The sequence below is a fragment of the Kogia breviceps genome, chromosome 7, assembly GCF_026419965.1.
Source record: "Kogia breviceps isolate mKogBre1 chromosome 7, mKogBre1 haplotype 1, whole genome shotgun sequence".
Lineage (NCBI taxonomy): Eukaryota > Metazoa > Chordata > Mammalia > Artiodactyla > Physeteridae > Kogia > Kogia breviceps.
Genome location: NC_081316.1, coordinates 65,580,529 through 65,602,440, shown reverse-complemented (window position 1 = coordinate 65,602,440; position 21,912 = coordinate 65,580,529). Strand labels below are relative to the sequence as shown.

Here is a 21,912-nt window from a genome sequence, read left to right as displayed (position 1 = left end):
AGGCTCAGGAGGGAAACACATGGGACAGACTCCGGGATGTAGAACTTACTGCTCTGCGACAGCCAAATTGGGTGGCAGGGAGGTGAGCCCATTGCCTGTGAGGAGCAGGACACGGAGGTGTGGCAGAATCCCCAGATCACAGATGGCCTCCTCAGTCAGGCTGTTGAAGGAAAGGTCCAGGAACTATTGCGCAAAGATATAAGATGGGGAAACATAAGTACTACTCGTGACAATGATGCTCATACATGAGGTGGGAGCTGGCTACTTTTTTTTTTTATAACCTTCCAGGAGGGCCTATCGCCCACAGGCTAAAACCCTCTTGACTCTCAGGATTAACTTTCAAGGTCTATTAGAGTCATTCTACTATGTCCAACCTATTTGCCAGCCTCAGCCCCCATACTGCAAGCCTCTGTTTACCCCGTGGTGCTGGCCAAAGTGACTGCTCCTCATTCCTTGCCGCACCCCACATAGAGATCTTTGCTTGAGCTTTTCACTCAGGAATGCCCTTTCTCCATGTATCTGAATCCAAGCCCTAAAAGGCCAGCTCAAAAGCTGCCTCCTTATAAAACCTTTCTTAATTCCCCAGCCAGATGGAATCTCTCCCTCCTCTGACTTTGAGTGCTTTATCTAGACTGTTCTGAGGTTATTTCTCACAGTCAGCCAGGTAACTGTTATAACTGGATATAAGCCTGGGGAATAGGGTACTGGTACATGGATGTGCTGAGCAGGTCCTGGCACACAGTGGTGGACTAGGCTATAAACTCTCTGAGGTGAAGCACCTTGTCACTGTATCAATGTATCCTTATAATCTAGCATAGCACCTGGCACATAGTAGGTGCACATTAAAAAACCAGCTGAAATGAACTGGCTTATTAGGACAATGACCCAAACTGACACCTCATCATAAAGCACCTTCTAACTAGCCACTTAGATTCATGAGATAGGTGACTTGAGTTAAGAGACCAGTCAGGAAAATGAGTTTCTCTCTGCAAAGACAAAGGCAACTGTGATAAATTATATCACCCCAGTCTCTGGTCTCCCTCTTCTAGAAGAGCCTCTCTGGACACTCACTTTAGCTCTTATGTACAAGTCTGCTCCCTTCCCTCTCCCTCTGTAATAGGGAAGAACCTTTGTACTCTATTACAAGTTAATCACTAAAGGAATGTTGCCTATAAGCTTAAATTATACATAATGGCCCATCTCTGGGGACCCCATCTCCCAGGTAATGAGCATTAAGCTAAAATACCTTTGTTTATCTCACAGGAAATATCCTGACCAGGCCCACCTGTGAATGACTGCAGGAAGGAAGAAATTAACACATCCCCTCCGGAGGCTGACCAGAACCAGGAAATGTTAGACTTTACTCCCTCCTCTTTTAGTATAAAAGAAGCCTGAATTCTAACTCAGGCAAGATGGTTCTTTGGGACACTAGTCCATCATCTTCTTGGTCTGTTGGCTTTCCAAATAAAGTTGCTATTCCTTGCCCCAACACCTTATCTCTCAATTTATTGGCCTGCTGTGTGGCAAGCAGTACTCGGTAATACCTCCACCAACACACACCCATAGACGCCTACTGAATGGGGCCAGTTTCTGCATCTTATCTCACTGGTGCAGGGACAAGGTTTCTGGTCCGCCACTTCAGTGAAACACAGTCAGTCACACATACACAACTGACTGCAGGTCATTGCTGGAGGAGGACTGGGTTTGATACTCCACTTTAGTACTTAATTGACAGGCTCTGTAGACCTGGGTTTAAGTCCTGGCTAATTGTGTGAACTTGGGCAAATTATCAATACTTAATCAAGCTTCCTTATCTATAAAGTGGAAATAATAATGGATTTTTGTGAGGAATTATGTAGGTAAAGCCTTTAGCATGAAGCCTAGTGCACCGTAAGTGCTTAATGTTGTCTGTCATGGTTATCACAATCCCTTCATTCAAGGCCCCTATACTGAAGGCTTACTTTGAACCAGTCCCTGCGCTGTGTGAGCTCACAGCCTAGTTGGGCAGCTAGATACATATATGTGTCTATTAAGTAGCAATGCTGCTGGGACAGATGTTTGAGCTCTACCAGGAGGTCCAGATGGGCTTCATGGAGCAAGTGATGCTTAAGCTGTCCTCAGAGACTAGTCGGTATTCACCAAATTGTTAAGGGCTAAAAGACATACAGCACAGCAAGTGGCATGTATAGAAGCCAGGAGGCAGCCTTTCTTATTCTGAGAACCGCAAATGGTTTGGGTATGACTAGAGTCCATGGTATACAGAGGGCTTGATAGGACTGCACAGGCCATGAGAGATGCCCAGCACCAAAGGAATGCCGAGTTCATGCTGCCATCAGTAAATTCCAAGTTTTGAGAGTTCACACAAATGGGTGATCCCACTTGGCAGGGGCAGAGAGAGAAGCCTTCAAGGATGAAGGCCTGGAAAGCTGGCTTGGATAAACATAGATAAAGATGGGGATCATTCTCTCCTTCATACACATATGTGGACAGTCAGCAATGGATTCTACCTCCTTAATATCTCTCATACTTGTTCCTTCCAATCCATTCTTTATACAGGAGCCACGCCACAGTGGTTTTTCTAAAATACAGTTCAGACCCTATTACTCCTCAGTTCCAAATCCTTCAATGGACCCCTATTATCCACAGAATAAGATTCAAAGTCCCTCTACGGCTCTCTACAGTCTCTCTTCCGTTACCTCGCCAGGCTCATGTATCGCCACACTCTATGGTGTCTCACTCTATTCCAACCATACTGAGCTGTTCCATCAGTGTTCTAGCTCAGAAATTGGCAAACAAAGGCCTGTAAGCCAAATCCAGCCTGCTGCCTGTTTTGTCTGGCCTGTGAGCTAAGAATGCTTTGTACATTTTAAAATGGTTAGGAAAAAAGCACAGAAAGAATAACATTGTATGAAAATTATGTAAAATTCAAATTTCAGCATCATAAAGTTTTATGGGAACAGAGCCCTGCCCCTTGGCTTACATATTGTCTACAAATGCTTTCCTTCTACAACAGTAGAGTGGACTAGTTATGACAGTTATGACTAGTTATAACCGTACGGGCCGCAAAGTCTAGAATATTCACTGTCTGGCCTCCTACCGAAGAAGTTTGCTGACCCTTGCTCTGGCTGCTTTGGCTATTTCATGTCAGGTCCAAATCTGCTTTCTATGGAAGTAAGGGCAGCTCAAAGAAACAAATAGTCTTAGAACTGCAGGTTGCAGAATTTCACAGCTGGCCCAGAATTTACAGAGGGGGAAACTTAAGTTCCAGAGAGGTAAGTTATTTGGCTGAGGAGGTATGGCAAAGTAGTGGCAGACCAAGACTAGAAATGAGGTCTCCTGACTTTCAGGGCAGAGCTCCAGCTGACTCTTTTTCAAGCCCGTATGCAGAGAATCAAATCATGACAAAGCTGTTTTCCTAAACTGACTCCTGAAGAGTTCTACTCTGGGTGACAGCCTTTCTGGCAAACAAGGACAGAAGATTCCTAACTTGGATGCTGCATCTGGGGAGTCACATCAAGTTTTATTACACATCAAAGTATGCACTGCCATGAGCTGCAAATTCAGGACATCTGACAGGTTTATCCTTTTTCTTAGAGAGCCCTTTCAAACCACAGAGAGATGAAAACAAATGATTGGCCAGGAGATTTCCTCTTCTCATTTATGTTCTGCATCTTGACTTTGGTCTGCTCTCTTATGTAAATAAATTCCCTTGGGTAGGGCTGGTCTGCTGGATAAATAATCTTCATCAGTTGTTATCAAACTATGAAGTAGGGCCTCCCAAAAGTCAATTATGACCAACCAGTAAGTCAGCTGTGGGGTCAGAGCCTGTAGTCATGTCCCCTCCCTGTGGCCCACTGGGACCTGAAGTAGGGGTTTGAAATGGTAAGGGTAAGGAAGCTAGGATGCCTGGCACAATGCATGATATACAGAAGCGCAGTAACTACTTTTTTAAAAAGCAAAATAAAAAATTAATGGAAGCTTATAATAATAAGCTCCCAGGGCTGTAGGTGAGGGAAGTGGCTCCCTGTATCTCTAGAGCATCTGGAACCAGTTTCCCACTGTCTATAATAAACTCTGGTATAAAGTGTTTTTAACCCAGCACAAAATTGCATCAGTTGTTGTAAATTTACTCTCTCCCTCTCCCTGTATTATTGGACCTTCAAGAGCTTTGCTTCCTGGATAAGCATGAGGACCACTCCTGTCAGAAATCGTAGTAAAGCACTGTTATCCTCAATATGGCTGGAAACCACGGAGAAAAGGTACCATGACATTCAGTATAGCATGCTTTAAAAATGCAAGGACTTATAATCCATTTTAGGAAGATCACCATCCCAAGCGGTTAAAACTTCTTAAAACGTTGGCATGTAAAGGGCATCAACTCTTAAAAGTTCAGTTTTGTGGAAGGTCTCTCTCTGGCCAAACCAGGTTAAATGAGGTTTTTATGAAGAATGGCCGACTCTTGATGTTTGTAGATTAAATAATTTAAGTTACCAGCTCTTTGGGGTAAACCCCAAGGCTCATGACATGCAGACATTTCACTGAGGTGTGACTCTGAAGCTCTTCTAGAAGGCCAACATGTGGGGAAGAGCCCATTACTTAGTGAGTGAGCCTGGCCAGATGCCCACCCCACACCTCAAGCCAGCTCTACTGTTCTCTACTCTCCATGTATGCAGACTCCCGGATGGTGACAAAAGCTTTGTTTCTTTGCGAAAAATGATCCTAAAGTTTTCATGGATGTTAAAGAGGTAATTAACTTGAAGTATGAGAACATGTATAGAAAATGCGTGACGATGGGAAATTTAATTTAGGAGACAGCCAAGAGTGCAAACAAAGTTTTTTGTATCTGTGAATACAAAACAGCTGTGGATGTACAAATGTCAAGAGTCTGCTATAGAACTTATAGCAGCCCTACTTTATTTCACACTCATCCCTGGGCCTATGGCCCATAACCTTATCTGAGCTCATTAGAACCAATCTGGCTCACTCATACCAGGATGGGTCTCTGGAATTGGTCCATAACGCCTCTAGTTCAGCTGGTCCAATTTGCTGTGCCTAGCACTTAACCTCCATGGCTCAACCCCCACTGAATCCACATCTCCCCTCAAATTCTCCTTCCTATAGTACTCTATTCAAAATCACTCCTCTGCACAGACTCCTTTGGACATGACCTTTGGCATTTATTTTCCAAGACCATGCCCTGTGGCCATAAGTATAATAATATATTCTCACCCACTGGCCACCACCTCCACCAACCCCACTCCCTTATCACCATCACCAACTCTACCACCCGCCCCAGAGGAACACCCTGAAGCAAGGTGGCTATAAAGGTCCAGAGAGCCCCTTCCCAACAGTTTTAATCAGTAGACTCCTTACACCCATTCCTTACAGGGATACAGGTGGGCACCAAAACCTCCCTACCTCCAACTTACTTCCAAGAACTTAAAGTCTCCATACTGCACGTAGACTGTTTTGATGCCATTAAATGCGAGCTCCAGTTCCTTTAAGACTGGAAATGTGTGAAATGCCTCTACAGGGGGAGGAGAAAGAGAGAAACGGTAGCTTGTGAAGGACATAAGAGAAAGATATTAACAGTGGTCATTTACTGGGTTCCCACTGCATTAGGCCAGACACTGTGTAAAGTGCTTTACATACATGGACACTAAATCTCTAAAAACCCTGAAAAATAGGGATTACTACTTCCATTCCACAGCTGAAGAAACCAAGGCTTAGCTAAGCTAGGTGATTTGCTAGAAACAGAACTGCTGGTAAGTGGAAGGGCCAAGAACTGAATCTAAGATTAATTCCAAAGCCCATTTAAAAAATGATCTTTATTATTTCTGGTTATAAAAGTGAAACATTCCCAGCAAAAAGCTTTAAAAAACATAAAAGTTCCCTTTAATCTCAACACCTAGAGGTAACTATTCAAAGCTTCATGTATAATACCCCAGACTTTTTCTCATGTATATACTGACACACACACACACACACACACGTTTTTTACAAAAAGGGAATCATACTACACACGTTGTACTGTGACTTGCTTTTTTCCCTTAACAATATGACTTAAAGATTGTTCCAAGTCAAAACATATAGATCTGCATAATGTCTGAATTATGTTCTGTTGTATAGACATACCCTATTTTAGTTAACCATTCCCCTAGTGATAGTCGCTAGATTATCTGGATAAAAGGTTAAAAACACTCTTCCCTTTCTTCTTGAGAACTGGACCTTGGGTTAACTTTCTAGCCTTCTTCCCTTGGTAACATGAAACAAATGGTATGGTCACTGTGTTATTAGGCAATATTGCTATGCTAAAAATGACCCCAGGTTAGTAAACCACATCTGGACCAAGAGAAACTATAAATGAACTATAACTATCTCAAGGGGGCACCATAACTTTGGGCTTCTGTGTGTGTGGTGATGCCTATAACTGGACATGTCCTTTGCAGGAACTCTGGGAGCCATGTCTATGGAGTTACAACAGCTATCTGATCCCATGGGGAACAAGGTTTCTAAGCCAGAGTGGCGCCTGCATCCACCCAATGAGAGTTTCATTGTTTTGGATCTGAGCTAGGGGCCACAGAGAATGGCTCATGGATGGCTACATGAACAGCTACATGAACTGCTCATGAACTGCAGTGAGGATTCCACTGAAGAGGAACTGCTGACACTGTGCCGCTGGCATACTGTGTGGAATTACTCAAGAGCCTTCTAAGAGAACCTGGTGTCAAGTGTAGCCTATGGTGGTTTTGTGAGCTGGAATGTTCTGTAGAGCCTAATAGAAAGATGTGCTTTCGGGATGTTTCCAATGAACATCCTTGTACAAGTGTGTTTCTGTAGAATAAACTCCTGGGAGTGGAACTACTAGACTATGTTAAGAGACATCGCCAAACTACCTTCCAAAGATGTTGCACCAATTTATTACACTTGATTATGAGAGTACCCATTTCCCTACCAATGCTGGCAGTCATCAGTCCTTCTCATTTTTGTCAATATTTGATAGGCAGAAAATAGTACTTTGATGCTGTTATTTACTAGTGAGGATGAGCATCTTTTCATATGCCTGCTGCCTGTTTTTCAAGCCCATGCTCCTGACAGACCATGCTGTTTCCTCAAGGTCAGGGACTTCGTCACATGCTTCTAAAAACACCCCTCAACCTCAATGCATTCAAAACTGAATTCATCTTATTTCTCCCTAAACCCGCCTCTCCTGTAGTGCTGTCTGTTTCAGTAAATCCTCTTGGTTCCTCCCTTTCTCTACATGCCCATTAGTTACCAAGTCTGGTTATTTCTACCTCCTCTTGAATCTCTCTCTTTCTCAATCCCCTCTACCCTTATTGCCACAGCCCTGGTTGAGGCCTCACCTCCTCTCTCCTGGAAAAATGAAACCATCTTCCAGGTTTCCTGGCTTCCATCTTATAATCCACGTTCCTCACAGCCACCACTGAGCCTCTCTATTTCAAAGCCTTCTAAGGCTCTCTTTTGCCTGCAGGATTAAGTCCAAGTCATCCAGGGCCCCTGATAATATAGTCCTTGCCCACCTTTCTAGTCTCCATCCTCCCCTACCTATATGCCCTGCACACATACAAAGCTTCGTCAGGGCCCCTGATCAGGCACTGCCAGCCCACATCTGCTCTGTTGGCCTGAAATGCCTTCTCACCTTCTAATTCCTGAGTCACTCCTATTCGTGTTTTGGGTCTCAGCCTACATACTCTTCTTCTCAGAAGTTTCCTCTGACACTCTAGGCCCGGTTGATGGCCTGGTTGATTTTCTGATTCCCTCTATCATGGCACTGACCGTATACCCTGCTATAACTGAGCTCACCAGAACAGGAACTGGACACACTGATTTCTAAAAGCCAAGCAGTCATATAGTCCTGACACCCAGCAGGGGTCGCTGTGGATCTGCTGAATAAACAAGAAGGCTTTACAGTCCTACAGGAGCTTTCAGGGACTTAACAATTTCTTACATGCAGTCCCTTGGTATCTGCAGGGGATTGGGTCCACCGCTCCCACCCTAACCCCCACCTCCACCAACATCCTGCATCACCACCATGGACACCAAAATCATAGATGTTCAAGTCCCCTGTATAAAATGATGCAGTGTTTGCATATAACCTGTGCCCAGCCTCCTGTATACTTTAAATGATCTCTAGGTTACCAGTGATACCTAACATAATGTAAATGCTCTGTAAATAGTTGTAAATACAATGTATATGCTACATAAGTAGTTGCCAGTGCATGGCAAACTCAAGTTTTGCTTTTTGGAACTTTCTGGAATTTTTTTTCAAATATTTTCCATCTATATTTGGTTGAATCTGTGGATGTGGAATCCACAGATATGAAGGGCTGACTGTACTTATCTCATCTGAGTCTACAAGGTATCCTGCCTTGGGGAGGAAAAAAGGAAGGGCATTATCTCCATTTACAGTTAGAGAAGCTGGAGCTCACAGAGAAATGTTCTGAGTAGGCAGTGCCAGCTATGGACTGGAATCAGGTCTGTGTGTTCCCCCTCACCCAGCCTACTGCACTCCAAAAAAAGGGATGCGTGGCCAGTTACAGGTAGACTGACAGGCAAGTTCTAACACGAGAGACTGACTGTGACAGCCAAGAGGCAGAAGGTAGTTTTCAGGAAGAAAACTTACCTAGAGGCAGTAGGTTTTCTGAGGCATTGATGTAAATCACAGAATTAAAATGCTTGAAGTCCTTTTCCTTAGCCTGTGAGAAGGCATTTCAAAGAACACAAGATTAGTTCCCTGCCTGCAGGCCTTGCTGAAGCTCCAGAGCTTCTGTCAGAAGAGAAGCAAAGACCTCAAGGGGTAAGAACAAGAGCAGATACTTGATAAAGGCAGGAAGGTCTTTTCTGCTTTTTTTTTTTTCTATTATGAAATAATTCAAATGTTCAGAAAAGTATAGTGAATGTTACTCTGAAGGCCTGTGTAACCACTATCCAGCTTTAATAAATCCTAATATTTTGCTGTCTTTGCTTCAAATTTCCTTAAAGAAACAGAACACTACAGAGAGTTGAACACCACCACTCCCCCTAACATATCCATCCCCAATCGTACTCTTCTCCCTCTCTCCCACAGATAACAGCTATCCTGAATTGGTGAGTATCACTCCCATACCTGTTTTATACTTGTATTACATGTATGTGTATCCATAAACCATATATAGTGTTATTTACATGTTTTAAAACTTTATATCAAATGCCATCATACTGTAGATATCATTCTGCAACCTGCCTTCTTCACTCAACACTATGGGTTTGAGATTTACTTGTGTTGAGACACATAGATCTTTTTAGATTTACTTATGTTGATACATTTTAACTGCTATGTGGCATTATATAAGCAATCTCTCTTTATATGCCATGGAAAGCCTACAAACCGAAAATATATGCCATATGTGGTATATAGCAATACACTGGCTAATGGTAGGCCACAAATCTAGCTCCAAGCTACCTATTAGCCAGTGCAAAGAAAGAAACATGACTCATTACATAAGTCACAGAGTCTGCGAGTTGAGAACAAACCAGCGTCTTGGGAGAACCACTACCACTCCTGGCACTGAAACCTGAGAGAAATTTCTCCTGTAGGCTCTCCTGATGGGAACTCAGTGTCATACAATGAATCATACCCCAATAAAATTCTATGCATATTCAAACCACTTCCATAAGGCTATTTATTTCCTTTAACTCACTTCACATGGGATAATAGCAACACCAAATTTATAGCAAAAGATTGTGTCTGTGAATGTTGTTTCCACCCAGTGAGTCCCTGTCTGACCCTCCCCGTTCCTATGACCAGATTCCCAGTCCCCAGGGACTCGAAGTACAATGGTCCAACAGCCAGGAGCTACCTCAGGTCTGGCTCATCCCAATCACATCTTTGCTGGCTGGCCTTACCTTGGAGAAATTCAGGCCGCTCACATTAACGTTGCATAGGTCGGATGGATTCTTTACACAGTGGTGCTTCAGCTGGAACACAGTGCAGACAATCAGCGTGAAGGCCCCAACAAAGCTTATGTAATTGGCCAAGACAACAAATGACTCCCTGTTGAGGAGGGCAGCCCAGCACAGTGGAAAGAGCACAGGCTTCGGAGCTGCTCAGAATCAAGCTGCCACCTCAGCTCTCCCACCTCTGTTTCCCATTTGTAAGGTGGGGATGGAACACGTGGTTCTTAGGAGGATTCCTGCCTTTGTTCCTTCTTTGTCTTTTCTGGGCCCCACTTCCTCTACTTGGCTCTTAAAAAAATCAATATTACGGGTGCTTTACTAATCTCATACATTTGTCATAATTTGTGTGCTTGTTCATTCATTCATTTATTCACCAAATATTTACTAAGCACTACTTTGGGCCATGTTTTGTGCTAAATATATCACCAAACTTTCTGCTAATCCTAACTGAACTCTTTGACATAAGTATGATTATGTCTCTTCATAACTGAGAAAAGCAAGGCGAAAAGAGATAAAGTGACTTCCCTAAGGTCCCACAGCCAGTAAGTGATAGATCTATGATTTGAATCCAAATCTGTAATCACTAAACACTATGCTCTTAGGACTACCATATGTTGCCCTTCACAATTAAAAAGTCAGAAGAAAATCTTAGCTTTGGAGTTTCTATTTCTGTTTAATCAAACCCCATTCTTTTTTTCAGTTAATCATTTAGTTATGGTACCTTTTATGTTTAGGCATGGAACTAGGAATTTAAAAGACAATGAATAAGAAGCAGAAATGTTCCATGCCTTCTGAAAGCTTAAAACTGCATGGAAGCCAAGGGGCAAAAAAGTATTTATAAATGTGATAAATATTTTAAAGGAGAAACTCAAGATGCTATGGGAGACAGTAACAGGAGGTCCTAACCTCAGTGTGGAAGTGAGGAAATACTCACTTGAGGAAGTAATATTTCAGCTGATACCTAAGTGCTAAGTAGGAGTTGGTCCCATGAAAGTGGGTAGCAGGGGTCGTGAAAATTATCAAGGCAGGTAAAAGCAAGGTGCTTTTGAGAGGATGAAAAACAAAGTAAGGCTAGGGAGGCAGTCATTAGATCATTTGTGTCCATGTTGGCTCTGTAAAGGAGCGTGGATTTTATCCTATAGTCAATGGAAATCTGTCAGAGGTTTTTTGGCAGGGGGTTAATAGAAATTTTATAAAAATTGTTATGTCTGACACACGCAGAAAGGATGAGAAGACAGGAAAGGGTGGTGAGAGACCACTGTACTAGACATTGGTAACTGGCTTCTCTAGAGCCACTTCTCTACTTCTTCCTTGTTAAAGAACCCCAATATCGTTCACATTTCTCTGAGTGGATATATCCTTCAACTCCAGCTCCACAGGCTAAGTCTTGACTTTGTCTAATCCAGTCATGGTGGTCATGTTTCCCTAACCATTGACTGTTGGGATTTGTGATACAGGTTTGGCTAAGGAGACGCTGGCTGCTGGGGGTGGGAGGCCAGTTCCGGGAAGTTCCTACCTTTAAAACTCGATATAAGACAGTGACAATCCCTTTTCTACCTCTGGATGTTATCCTTTAAATGTGATGACCAGAGTTCAGCAGCCATCTCAGGATCATGAAGGCAATCAGCCCAAGAGGACAAGCTAATGTGCCAAGGATATAAGAGCAGAGAGATGGAGGAACCTGGGACTTGGAAGAAGTCATTAAACCAATGAATTAACCTACCCTAGAATAACAATGCCTCTGGCTTCTTTTTATGTGAAACAAAAGCATGATAGTTGGTTCAAACTATAATAGTTTGGAAGTTACTGAATTAGTCCAATAAAAGATGATGGTAGCCCAGATTAGGGTGGTAGCAGGGCAGATGAAGAGAAGAATACAGATTTGACAACTAATGAAAGTACCAGGGCTTGGTAATGGTAGGGATGAGGGTGGTGAGGGAGAGGCACGTGTCAAGGATAACCCCAAGTTACTTGCTTGGTGACTGGGTAGGTAGTATTGAGACCATCATTAAGACCATATATTAAACACTAGAAAAGAGGTGTTTCAGGGACTTGGAGTAAGGGGACTGGTGTAGTAGGTTAATATGAAGTGCCAGTGAAACATTCATATCCAATAGGCGGGTAGGTAACCCATTACTCTGAAAAACATCGCTGATGCTTCTGCTATCCGAAGTGGCAACATGGGTAACAAGCTATCTCAATTAATGGGGGATGTACATGTTGAAAACAAAGGGCAAAAGAAGAGTCCTATGGGAAGTGTTTCTGCCCCTCCTCAGCACTGTTGCTTCAGTCTTCCTCATTCCCAGTGAGAAGTAGACCTAATAATCAAAGAAATTCCACAGGACTCTGCAAAAAGCTTATACTATCCACCTTGAGCGGAGATGTAACCAGCTGCCTCCTTGAAGCTCTCTTTCAGCATCTGATCTGTGCAGAAACCTATCTCTTGGGAACCATAGCAAAGCCTGGGTACAAAGTAGGCTGCCAGGGAGCTCTTCTTAGGGACCTATGAGCACTGGACAGCACATGAATATTGGTTCACAAAATGTGTCTTTCTTTGCAAAGCCACTGAAGCACTGCACAGAGCAGATGTGAAATTACCTGGCTGGTCTCCAACACAGCCACCCCAGTGCCCTTTGTAAAGCCTGCCACAGACACTGGGTATATCTAGTCGGCATCCCTGGCTTTCAGCCAGATATTAAACCCAAAGGACAAAGGTTATGGCATGTGGGGCCTCCCCAATCTCCCTGCTCTTAGAGAGATCTCCCCAGAGCAGAGCAGGAATCTTTATATTCTACTAGGTGCTAGAATACGATTTTTCAATTTACTGTTCTCCCTGACCTACTGCTTTGCCTCTCTGGCTCAATTCAGACTTTTTACCTGATAAAATATAAAGGCACAGCCTTTGCAGTCGGTAGACCAGAGTTCTAATTCTGAGTAGTTCTAATCCTGGGTAAACCAGAGTCCTAATTACTAGCTGAGGGACCTTGGCCAAGGCAAATTACTTCTTGGGCCCTCAGTTTTCTCATCTGCACAATGGCAACAACATAATAGGGATGATAATACCTAACTCATAAGGTGGATGTTAAGAAAGCTTTACATATAAAGAAAGTTCTGGGTCCCTTCATCATCCTGGCTATACTCAATTTGCCAAGATCACTCTAATAGTTTGGGGTGGATTGGGGGTAACTGTACCAGAGGGAGGTAGGGCAAGTCCTTGCCCCCCACCAAGACAGTCGTCAGATGGTGCTGCCAGCCTTTCAGGATGCATTTACTCTCACCAGAAAAGCCTGGTCCAGCACGTGTCCTGGAGTGTCCACTTGGTTTTCCCGTCGAGACCCTTTCTTTCCTCCAACCTCAAAAAAAACCTTCTGGCTTTCCTGACCTTCAGCTCGTGCTTCAACCACACCCCTGGGCTTCTTCTTGAGGCTACATTTCCGAGCCACTAACCAGTGTCCTCGGCCTGTTGAGAAGATCAGAACAGTGACAAGGAGCAAACTCCTCTAAAGCCACAACTCGTGCAATTACAGAATGTTTATCTTTAATACTAAAACAAAAATTAACTCCTCATTACCTAATATGCACAAGATACCGTGCTGCAGCTGGGGAGGGGGAGCGTCTATATACCTGTCTTATTTAATTGGCCCCAAACCCAAACTCAGTGAAGACATGCTACTGCCCCCATTTTACAGAAAAAAAGGCTAAGATTCAAAGTGTAGAATGACTTGCCCAATTCCTTCCTCCACATTTTTGCCTCCAAACTCTAATTGTTCCTTCAAGATTGTAGATAAAGTATTTCCTTTTCTGTGAAGCCTTCCCTGACTCTCCTCAGCAGAGCTGATCATTTTTTCCTGGGCCAGATAGTTATTGCCCCATTTGTCATCTCTTGGGTAAAGGTAAAGCCCATTGTGTGACGCCAACTCAATGGGCTACATCTTCCCAGAACTCACCCAGGATTCTATCATTAAACGGCAAAAGTTGCATTAGGAGCTCAGGATAAGAAAGTGAGAGGACAGGTGGCATTTTTAAAAGACCCAATAATACATGCTCACTGTAGAACGAACTAGAAAATGTATGTTAAGTAAAAAGAAGAATATGAGGTTTACTAGTAAGCCCACCTAATAAAAATCATAAGAACATTCTGGAATCTGTTCTCTCCTTCATCACTTGTTTATTCATTGTAATCTGTAATTATTGTATTTGTTCGCTTGTTTATTGTCTGTCTTGCCCTCTAGAGTGGAAGCTCCATGAGAGCACAGACTTTGATTCACTCATCTCAGTATTCCCAAGGCCTGCATAGAGCTTACCACACTGTGAGTGTTGCTGAACTTACCCTGAGCCACAGCTCTCACCCACAATCATCCATTCAGACCTTTTCTGAGCACCTACTTTGCGCAAGGAGTTGGGGCTATGGAGAAGAATACAATGGAGGATTCGAAGGAGCTCAAAAATGTAAAGGGTGCTGTGAAGCCCAGAGCGGGGAGCTACCAGCCTAGGGCATGAGCTAGATCTTGTATGTTGAAAGTTGACTAGGTGGAGATGGAAAAACCAAAGATTGGGACTGCACAAAAGAACAGCACAGAGCTGTGGGAACCAGCTTGGTGCCCCTGACCACTGGCTCTCTGCCTGCATAGCCTGCTACCCCTGCCTCAAGGGCTCGCCTTCGCTTACCTGACCACTGCTGCTAATCCTGTGTCTTGTCTTGGATGCAGCTCCCATCCTACGTCTGACGTGAGCCAGTTCCTATTCCCATCATGGGCCTGACAGTCCAGGCACTCATTTCCCAGGGCTGCCCCCATCTGGGCCATGGACCTTTGTCCTATCCCAATAGCCCCAAATCCTACAGCCTCCAGCCTGAGTTGGTGCCAAAACTGCCAACAGAACCAGGAAGGAAGGCCTGGTGTGTGTGGGGAGATAGACCTGAGGGAAAAGAGATGAGGCTGGAGAGGTCATCAGAGTCAGATCTCAAAGGTCTTGAGGACCAGAATAAGGAGTTTGGGTTTTAATGGGGTAGGTTTTTAGCAGGAAGAGTATTCATGGGAAGGTTTTTTTCCCCTGTAAATTTTCATTTTGAGATAATTTCAGACTTCCAGAAAAGCTGTAAAAATAATACAGAGTTCCTATACAGCTTTCACCCAGGTTCCCTAATGTTAACATCTTATATAATCATAATACAATGGTTAAAACCAAGAAATTAACACTGGCATAATATTAGTAATGAATCTACAGCCTTTCTGTGATTTTTGTCAGTTTTCTCACTAATGTTCTCTTTCTGTTCCAGGATCCAATCCAAGATCTCACATTTCATTTAGTTGTCATGTCTCCTTAGTTTCCCCCAAACTGTGACAGTTCTGTAGTCTCTATTTTTCTTGTGTGATCTTGACACTTTTGAAGAGTACTATTCAACTGCTTTATCAAATGTCCCTCAATTTGAGTTTGTTTGATGTTTTCCCATAATTAGACTAAGGCCTTGCAGTTTGGCAAGAAGTGATGTTGTGCCCTCCTCAGCACAAAATGTCAGGGCATACATGATGTCAATATGTCTTATTACTGGTGATGTGGCTAACATCCACAACCAGTTGACTTTAAGGAGACTATCCTTGATAATGTGTGGGTCTCACCTACTCACTTGAAAGACCTTAAAAGCAAATACAGGCTTCCCAAAGAAATAAGAAATTTTGCCTTAAGACTGCAGCATCAGCTCTTCCCTGAGTTTTCAGCTTGCCTGTCCTATAGATTTCAGATTTGCCAGCCTCCACATTTCATAAACCAATTCCTTAAAAATATATAATTTATATATGTGTGTTGGTCCATACATGTATACACATAGATGTATATGAAAACAAAACTTGTAGGAGATACACACACACACACACGGACGTACATACACACATCTTATTGATTCTATTTCTCTGAAGAACCCTGACTGATAACAGTATTCATAGAAGTTTCTTGCCTGTAAAAGTTATTATTGTGATGTTTTAATAGTGATTTTCCCCCCAAAAAGTGATTTTCCCCCCAAAAAGTAATTTTCTATTTCCTTCATTCCTTCTATATTTATTAACTGTAATTCTATTGTAAGGAAGGACTCTTCCTCCTCCCCCACTTATTTATGTATTCTTAATTTAATTATATCAGCATGGGATCATGACTATTTACTTATTCTATGGATTACAACCCAATTCTACCTTTATTTATTTTGCTGCTCATATTGTTCCAGCTTTGGCCATTGGGCGCTCCTTCAGTTTGGCACCTATGTCCTTTCAAATTGCCCCCATCATTTTTCTGAGCACTGCTTTATTTTCTGGCACCACACAATGTTCCAGGCTCAATATGTATTCTTCTTGCCTCAGCCCTAGAAACAGGTTTTTGTCTGAGGAGCCTTGGATTTATTTACTGGAGAATGGTATTTAGAAATCAACATCTAGGCGGCAGGCATGCTCTTTGCAACTGAGGTGTCATTGCCCTCAGTGGGCCAGGAAATACATGTACATATACCAACACATGCAGATACATACGGCTATATTTATTTCTCTATCTGTCCATCTGTGTGTGTGTGAGGGGGTGTGTATGTGAAATCATGAGTGCATACTGAGAGCTTCATGGGAGGGTTTTCAACAGATAGGTGGCCAAAGAAGGTCTCTGTGTGAAAAATGAAATCACTCAAGAGAAGTGGGAAGCACAGGCTGAAGGAGAAGGTTCTTCTACTATTCCATGTACAGAATGACCAGAACATCATTTCATCTAGGGTAAGCTAGGGGTACTTCTCCTTCGCTCTACCCGTTCAAAGCAGCAAATCCAATCCAGTGAACCCACACTTCTCGGCAGTGTTCCATCAGCAGGACTCTGCTCAGCATAAGTAGGAGTCCCTGCCCCAGGGGAGTCTTTAACTACATAAATGTTTGAAAAACTACTTAGCAGAGTCAAGTTTAGCCATTTTATTTAGGAGCTGGGCAGACTATAATTATGCATCAAGTAAGAAACACAGAAAGGAAGACAGCTGACAAGAGAGGATGGGCACTGAGGGATGGAGTAGCTGGACACAGCTTACTAGAAGAAGTGGGAGAAGGGCTGGGCCTTGCGGGATGGGAGGAGTTCGGATAACTGGCTTGAGGGCTGGAACGTTCTGGGCGAATGTTAAAAAGCTATGTGAAGGGCTTCCCTGGCAGCGCAATGGTTGAGAGTCCGCCTGCTGATGCAGGGGACATGGGTTTGTGCCCCGGTCCAAGAGGATCCCACATGCCGCGGAGCGGCTGGGCCCGTGAGCCATGGCCGCTGAGCCTGCACGTCCGGAGCCCGTGCTCCGCAACGGGAGAGGGCGCAACAGTGAGAGACCCGCATACCACAAAAAAACAAAACAAAACAAACAAACAAACAAAAAGCTTTGTGAAAATATTATAAACACTATGGAACAGGGCATAAATCAAGGAAAGGGGTTGTAAAAAAAAGGATAAGGTGGGTTAGAGCAGAAGGTAAAGGAAACAGCAGTGAGAAGTCACTAAACAGAAGGGAACACTATGGTTAGATGTGCACTTTAAAAGGTTCCCTGAGAACCCTTGTGCACTGTAGGTGGGAATGTAAATTGGTGCAGCCACTGTGGAAAACACTGTGGAGGTTCCTCAAAAAACTAAAAACAGAACTACCATATGATCCAGCAATTCCACTCCTGGGTATATATCCGAGAAAAACAAAGTCACTAATTCGAAAACATACATGCACCCCAATGTTCATAGCAGCATTATTTACAATAGCCAAGACATGGAAACAAGCTAAGTGTCCATCAACAGAGGAATGGATAAAGAAGATGTGGTACATATATACAATGGAATACTACTCAGCCATAAAAAAAGAATGAAAATTTGCCATTTGCAACAACATGGATGGGCTTGGAGGGCATTATGCTAAGTGAAATAACTCAGACAGAGAAAGATAAGTACTGCATGATATTGCTTCTATGTGGAATTTAAAAATACAACAAACTAGTGAATATAACATAAAAGAAGCAGACCCACAGATACAGAGAACAAACTAGTGGTGACCAGTGGGTGGGGGGATGGTGAAGGGGCAATATAGGTGTGACAGAGTGGGAGGTACCAACTGCTGGGTATAAGTTAGGCTCAAGGATGTATTGTACAACATGGAGAATATAGCCAATATCTGTAAATGGAAAGTAACCTGCAAAAACTGTATAAAAATAAAAGAATTCTAATAAATAAATAAAATTTTAAAAACAATAAGGCTCCCTGAGACTGCTGGGGGCAGATGGATTGGAAGGGAAGGGATTGTGTAGGGGCAGGGAATAGCAGGGAAGGGGTTGAAGAGGAAGAAATGGGTGTCAGGGACATTCTGAAGCAGAAGCTGGGTGTGAGGCAAACCTACTGATCCTAGAAGTCACCTGACCTTCCTCTGGCACCCGAAGCAGATTTTTGGCTGGAAAGCAGTTGCTCAGATAAGGCTTCCCATCATCCAGTTTGTAGATTCCTGAGGCGGCCATGTCCCTGAGAGCCAAGCAAGAAAGTAAGGAGTGAGAAGGGACAGGGCTGCTCTCTCACCCCAACACAGTCTGTGAGCTCACCAGGACCACCCCTAACACACACCCTAGCTCCGAGGCCCTAGAGGCCCACTGTCCTGCTTCAGAAATGGGCCAGCCCTTTAGATAACAAGGGAGATAGGCCCCGGGTTTTTCAGTTCATATCAACCGTAGCTCAGTGAAACACTAGAAAAAGCATCACTTTTGGGCTCAGACAGATCTGGTTTGAATCTTGTCTCTTGCCTGACTCGTTGACTGGGAAAATTCTCTACCCGTCTAAGCCTCAGTTTCCTCGCCTGTAAAAGGTCTACCTTAATAGACAAAAGAGAAGATCAACCTGGAAAGGTAGTGCCTGGTACATATTAAGTGTTCACTAGCTATGTTCTTTGTTTTGAGTTCAGGGAAGAGGGCTCTCATACTTTAGGCAAGACGATGTGCAAATAATGAGATGTGAACTGGATAAATGGGGTTTGAAAGATGAACTGAGGTTTCTGATAGAGAGGGGGATAAGCTTAATAGAGAAAGGGCCACAGGATTAAGGGCACGGTGGTGGGTACATCTGGCACAGTAAAGAAAGAACCTGACCCAGGAAGGGGAAGGAGGTGTGTTTGGGAGTCTTGGACAATAAGGCTGAATGGGAATGATGGTGCCTGCTTCTGAAGGCCTTCAGTGCCAGGCTAGGAACCCAGGCTCCATATTGTATGTAATGGAGAGACGTGGATGATATCTAAGTTGGGGAGAGCCATAACCCAAGCTGTGCTTTAGAAAGAGAGGTCTGACAAATATAATGCCTGGTGAAATGGGATTCCATTGGTCAGGAGTCACAAAAATTCCAGCTCAGAAGTACACTCACTGCTTTCATTAAATCTTTCATCATCTCCCACCTAGAACACTGCAACAGTCTTCTGACTGGATTCCCACTGAGCAAGCTTGAGCCTGGTCTTGAAGGCCCCTTGAGACCTATGTCCTAACTTTCCAGCTCCAGTCACTCCACCCAAGAGGCTCACAGAATCATTTTCTACTCCCCCAAACATATTTGGTCTTCCATGCCTTTGTTCTTAGCGTTCCTTTGGCCTAAAATAGCTCTTCCCACCTTGTTCATCTGGCTGATCTCATGCTTTAAGATTCAGCTCAAATGCCACTTCCTTTAGGAAAATAATCTCTTATCAAAGATCTAAATTTTTTGAACCTTAAGCTCTTAGAGATTGAGATTTTTCCTTAAAAGGATCCAGTCATTCCCTAATCTGCTTTGGGGTAGCTTCAGACAATTTGGGGTTGCAGAAGTTTGGGAACCTGGCCAGGGGAAGGGAGACCCTGGCAAGAATGTGGAACCCTGAGATGGAGGGTCTGGGAAGAGATTCAGTACAAAGAAGGAGCAGAGTGGAGAGCTGGGATCAGGTGTCCTGAGAAAATGTTTCCCGGAAGTGACAAATATGAAAAGTAGAGGGGTGCAGTAGGAGGCAGCAACAATTTTAGAGACAAGAGACTTAAATTTAAGACTAGTTTCTACTACTAAGCTAACTGACCTTCTGCAAATCACTTTACCTCTTTGTGCCTCAGATTTCTCACATATAAAATGAGGATTAAAACCTGTGTCTCAGAGAATTGTTGTGAGAATTAAATGAGATAATAGAAAAAACAAGCTTCTTTCTAGACCCAGTCCAGATGCCATCCCTTCCATAAAGTCCTCACTGAACCTACCAGAGGGACATAATTGCTGTTTTAGCTAAACTCTGGAGTTTTTCTTCTGTAAGCCTTTCATGGCCAGACCCCTTTCTACCTCATAAGATTACTAACAATCATGAGGGGGCTGTTTCAATGGCCTCTGAACCTCCAAGTCTGGAAACATGTCCAATTCACTGTCTCTCTTCCACTCTTGGAAAGCTCACAGGAAACACCCAATAAACATATGTGAGCCAAATGAAGGGTACAATGGCACTAGGGCCCAAGGGTTTTTATACATATTTCTAATCTCCCTAACTAGACTTTGAGCACCTCCAGGAGAAGGACAGCATCTATGGTATTCATCTCTTCACTCCCAGTACCTAACACCTGGCACATAATAGATTCCATAAGTACCTGTGGAATGAATGCGTGATCTTGACATCTCCTTTGGTTCAACACAGGGCACTGTGAATTTCCTGATCCCTGAACACCCTGAAAAAGGTTGGGGGCCCTTTCTATGTGCTTCCATGATATTCCATACTTCTCCTAGTATAACACTTATCATTTTATTATAATTTTTTTCTCTCCTTACCAACTTCCCACCTGCTATGGGGCCTATAATACCTAGTGACCTATATAATCCCAGAGCCTAGCATAGAGCCTAGAACACATTAAAAATGTGTTGGGAAGATGAAGGGATGGATGGATGGTTGGATGGGGGAGACAGTCATCCAGTCAATCTGTCTTTCAGGAAATCCCTCCTGTGACCAATCACACCTATCTGCTAGATGGGTGAATGAATGAATGAGTAAATAGCTGCCTGGAAAATGTTAGAGAAGATGACTGCTGGAGAAAACTCCAGTAACTTAAAGAATATGGGGACCTTGGTTCTGATCTGCATAGTACTTACTTGATCTTTGATCTTGGGAAAGACCTCTTGACTTCCTTTTTTTTTTGTTTCTTCACCTGTAAAATAGATATTGCACTCCTTCTTAGTTTGCCATTTAGAGCTCTTGAACTTTCTCATTAATTATATCCTACTGTGATCCTTTGCTCCAAAATGTGTCTCACCTGGGGCCTAGAAAAATACCACAGGACTAAAGATCCCAGAAACAGAAAAGAAATAGAGACGGAGACATAGACAGGAGGGTGGAACAAGAGAATAATTTTATGACAATGGGGTGGGGCTAGAGTGCTTAATAGGAAGTGCAAATCACAAATTAGAAAGGAAAGGATCATTTATATGACCATTTACACAAAATAAACTTATGCATGATAAAACCAGCAAAGACAAAGTTGAAAGCTAAGACACACACACACACACACACAGAATAATGCTTCTCATCTGCATACATTTGCTTTTTCCATTCCTTCGGTCTATCACACTTCTGCCCCTCTTCTTTGCCTGACGCATACAGAAAACTTTCCTGTATATCCCCCTCCTCAGGATTACCCACATCTGTGTTACCACCTCAATCCACCTCTTAAAGAAGGCACCGTGCCACACTGTATTATAATGGCCTGCTTACCTGTCTGTTCCCCACTCCTCACACCCTAACCTCAGTGAGCCTCTCTAAGGCCAGGCCTGGGTCCTACCTATATCTTTATCCCCAGCGCCTCAAACAGGGTCTGGTCCATTGAAGAGGCTCAACTGAGTGCTTACTGAACTAAATGGAACCATGAACACAATACTATGGAGTTCTTCATTCTGTCTGCAAAGAAGGAAGAAGGATCAGGGAAGGTTTCACAGAGCAGGTGACATT

General features: G+C 43.3%; 1 protein-coding gene across 28 annotated transcripts in view; it reads right to left on the bottom strand.

Moving 5' to 3' along the window:
- The window catches only part of XRRA1 (X-ray radiation resistance associated 1), a 101,387-nt gene that overhangs the window by 77,526 nt on the left and 1,949 nt on the right, over positions 1 to 21,912 (bottom strand). For 5 of the 28 annotated variants that reach the window (XM_067038500.1, XM_067038509.1, XM_067038510.1 and 2 more), the window contains exons 2-6: positions 21,060 to 21,115; positions 9,907 to 9,978; positions 8,645 to 8,717; positions 5,430 to 5,527; positions 50 to 183 (exon numbers count right to left, since the gene is read on the bottom strand). Coding sequence is in view for 10 of the 28 variants with exons in the window: in XM_059070796.2 (XP_058926779.1) it covers positions 50 to 183; positions 5,430 to 5,527; positions 8,645 to 8,717; positions 9,907 to 9,978; positions 13,236 to 13,417; positions 18,355 to 18,448 (653 nt within the window). In the remaining 18 variants the exon portion in view is untranslated. Of the gene's footprint in view, positions 1 to 49; positions 184 to 5,429; positions 5,528 to 8,644; positions 8,718 to 9,906; positions 9,979 to 13,235; positions 13,418 to 16,142; positions 16,191 to 18,333; positions 18,453 to 21,059; positions 21,116 to 21,912 lie in introns of those variants that run through there. The other 23 variants (XM_067038503.1, XM_067038516.1, XM_067038512.1 and 20 more) reach the window with 15 other exon arrangements.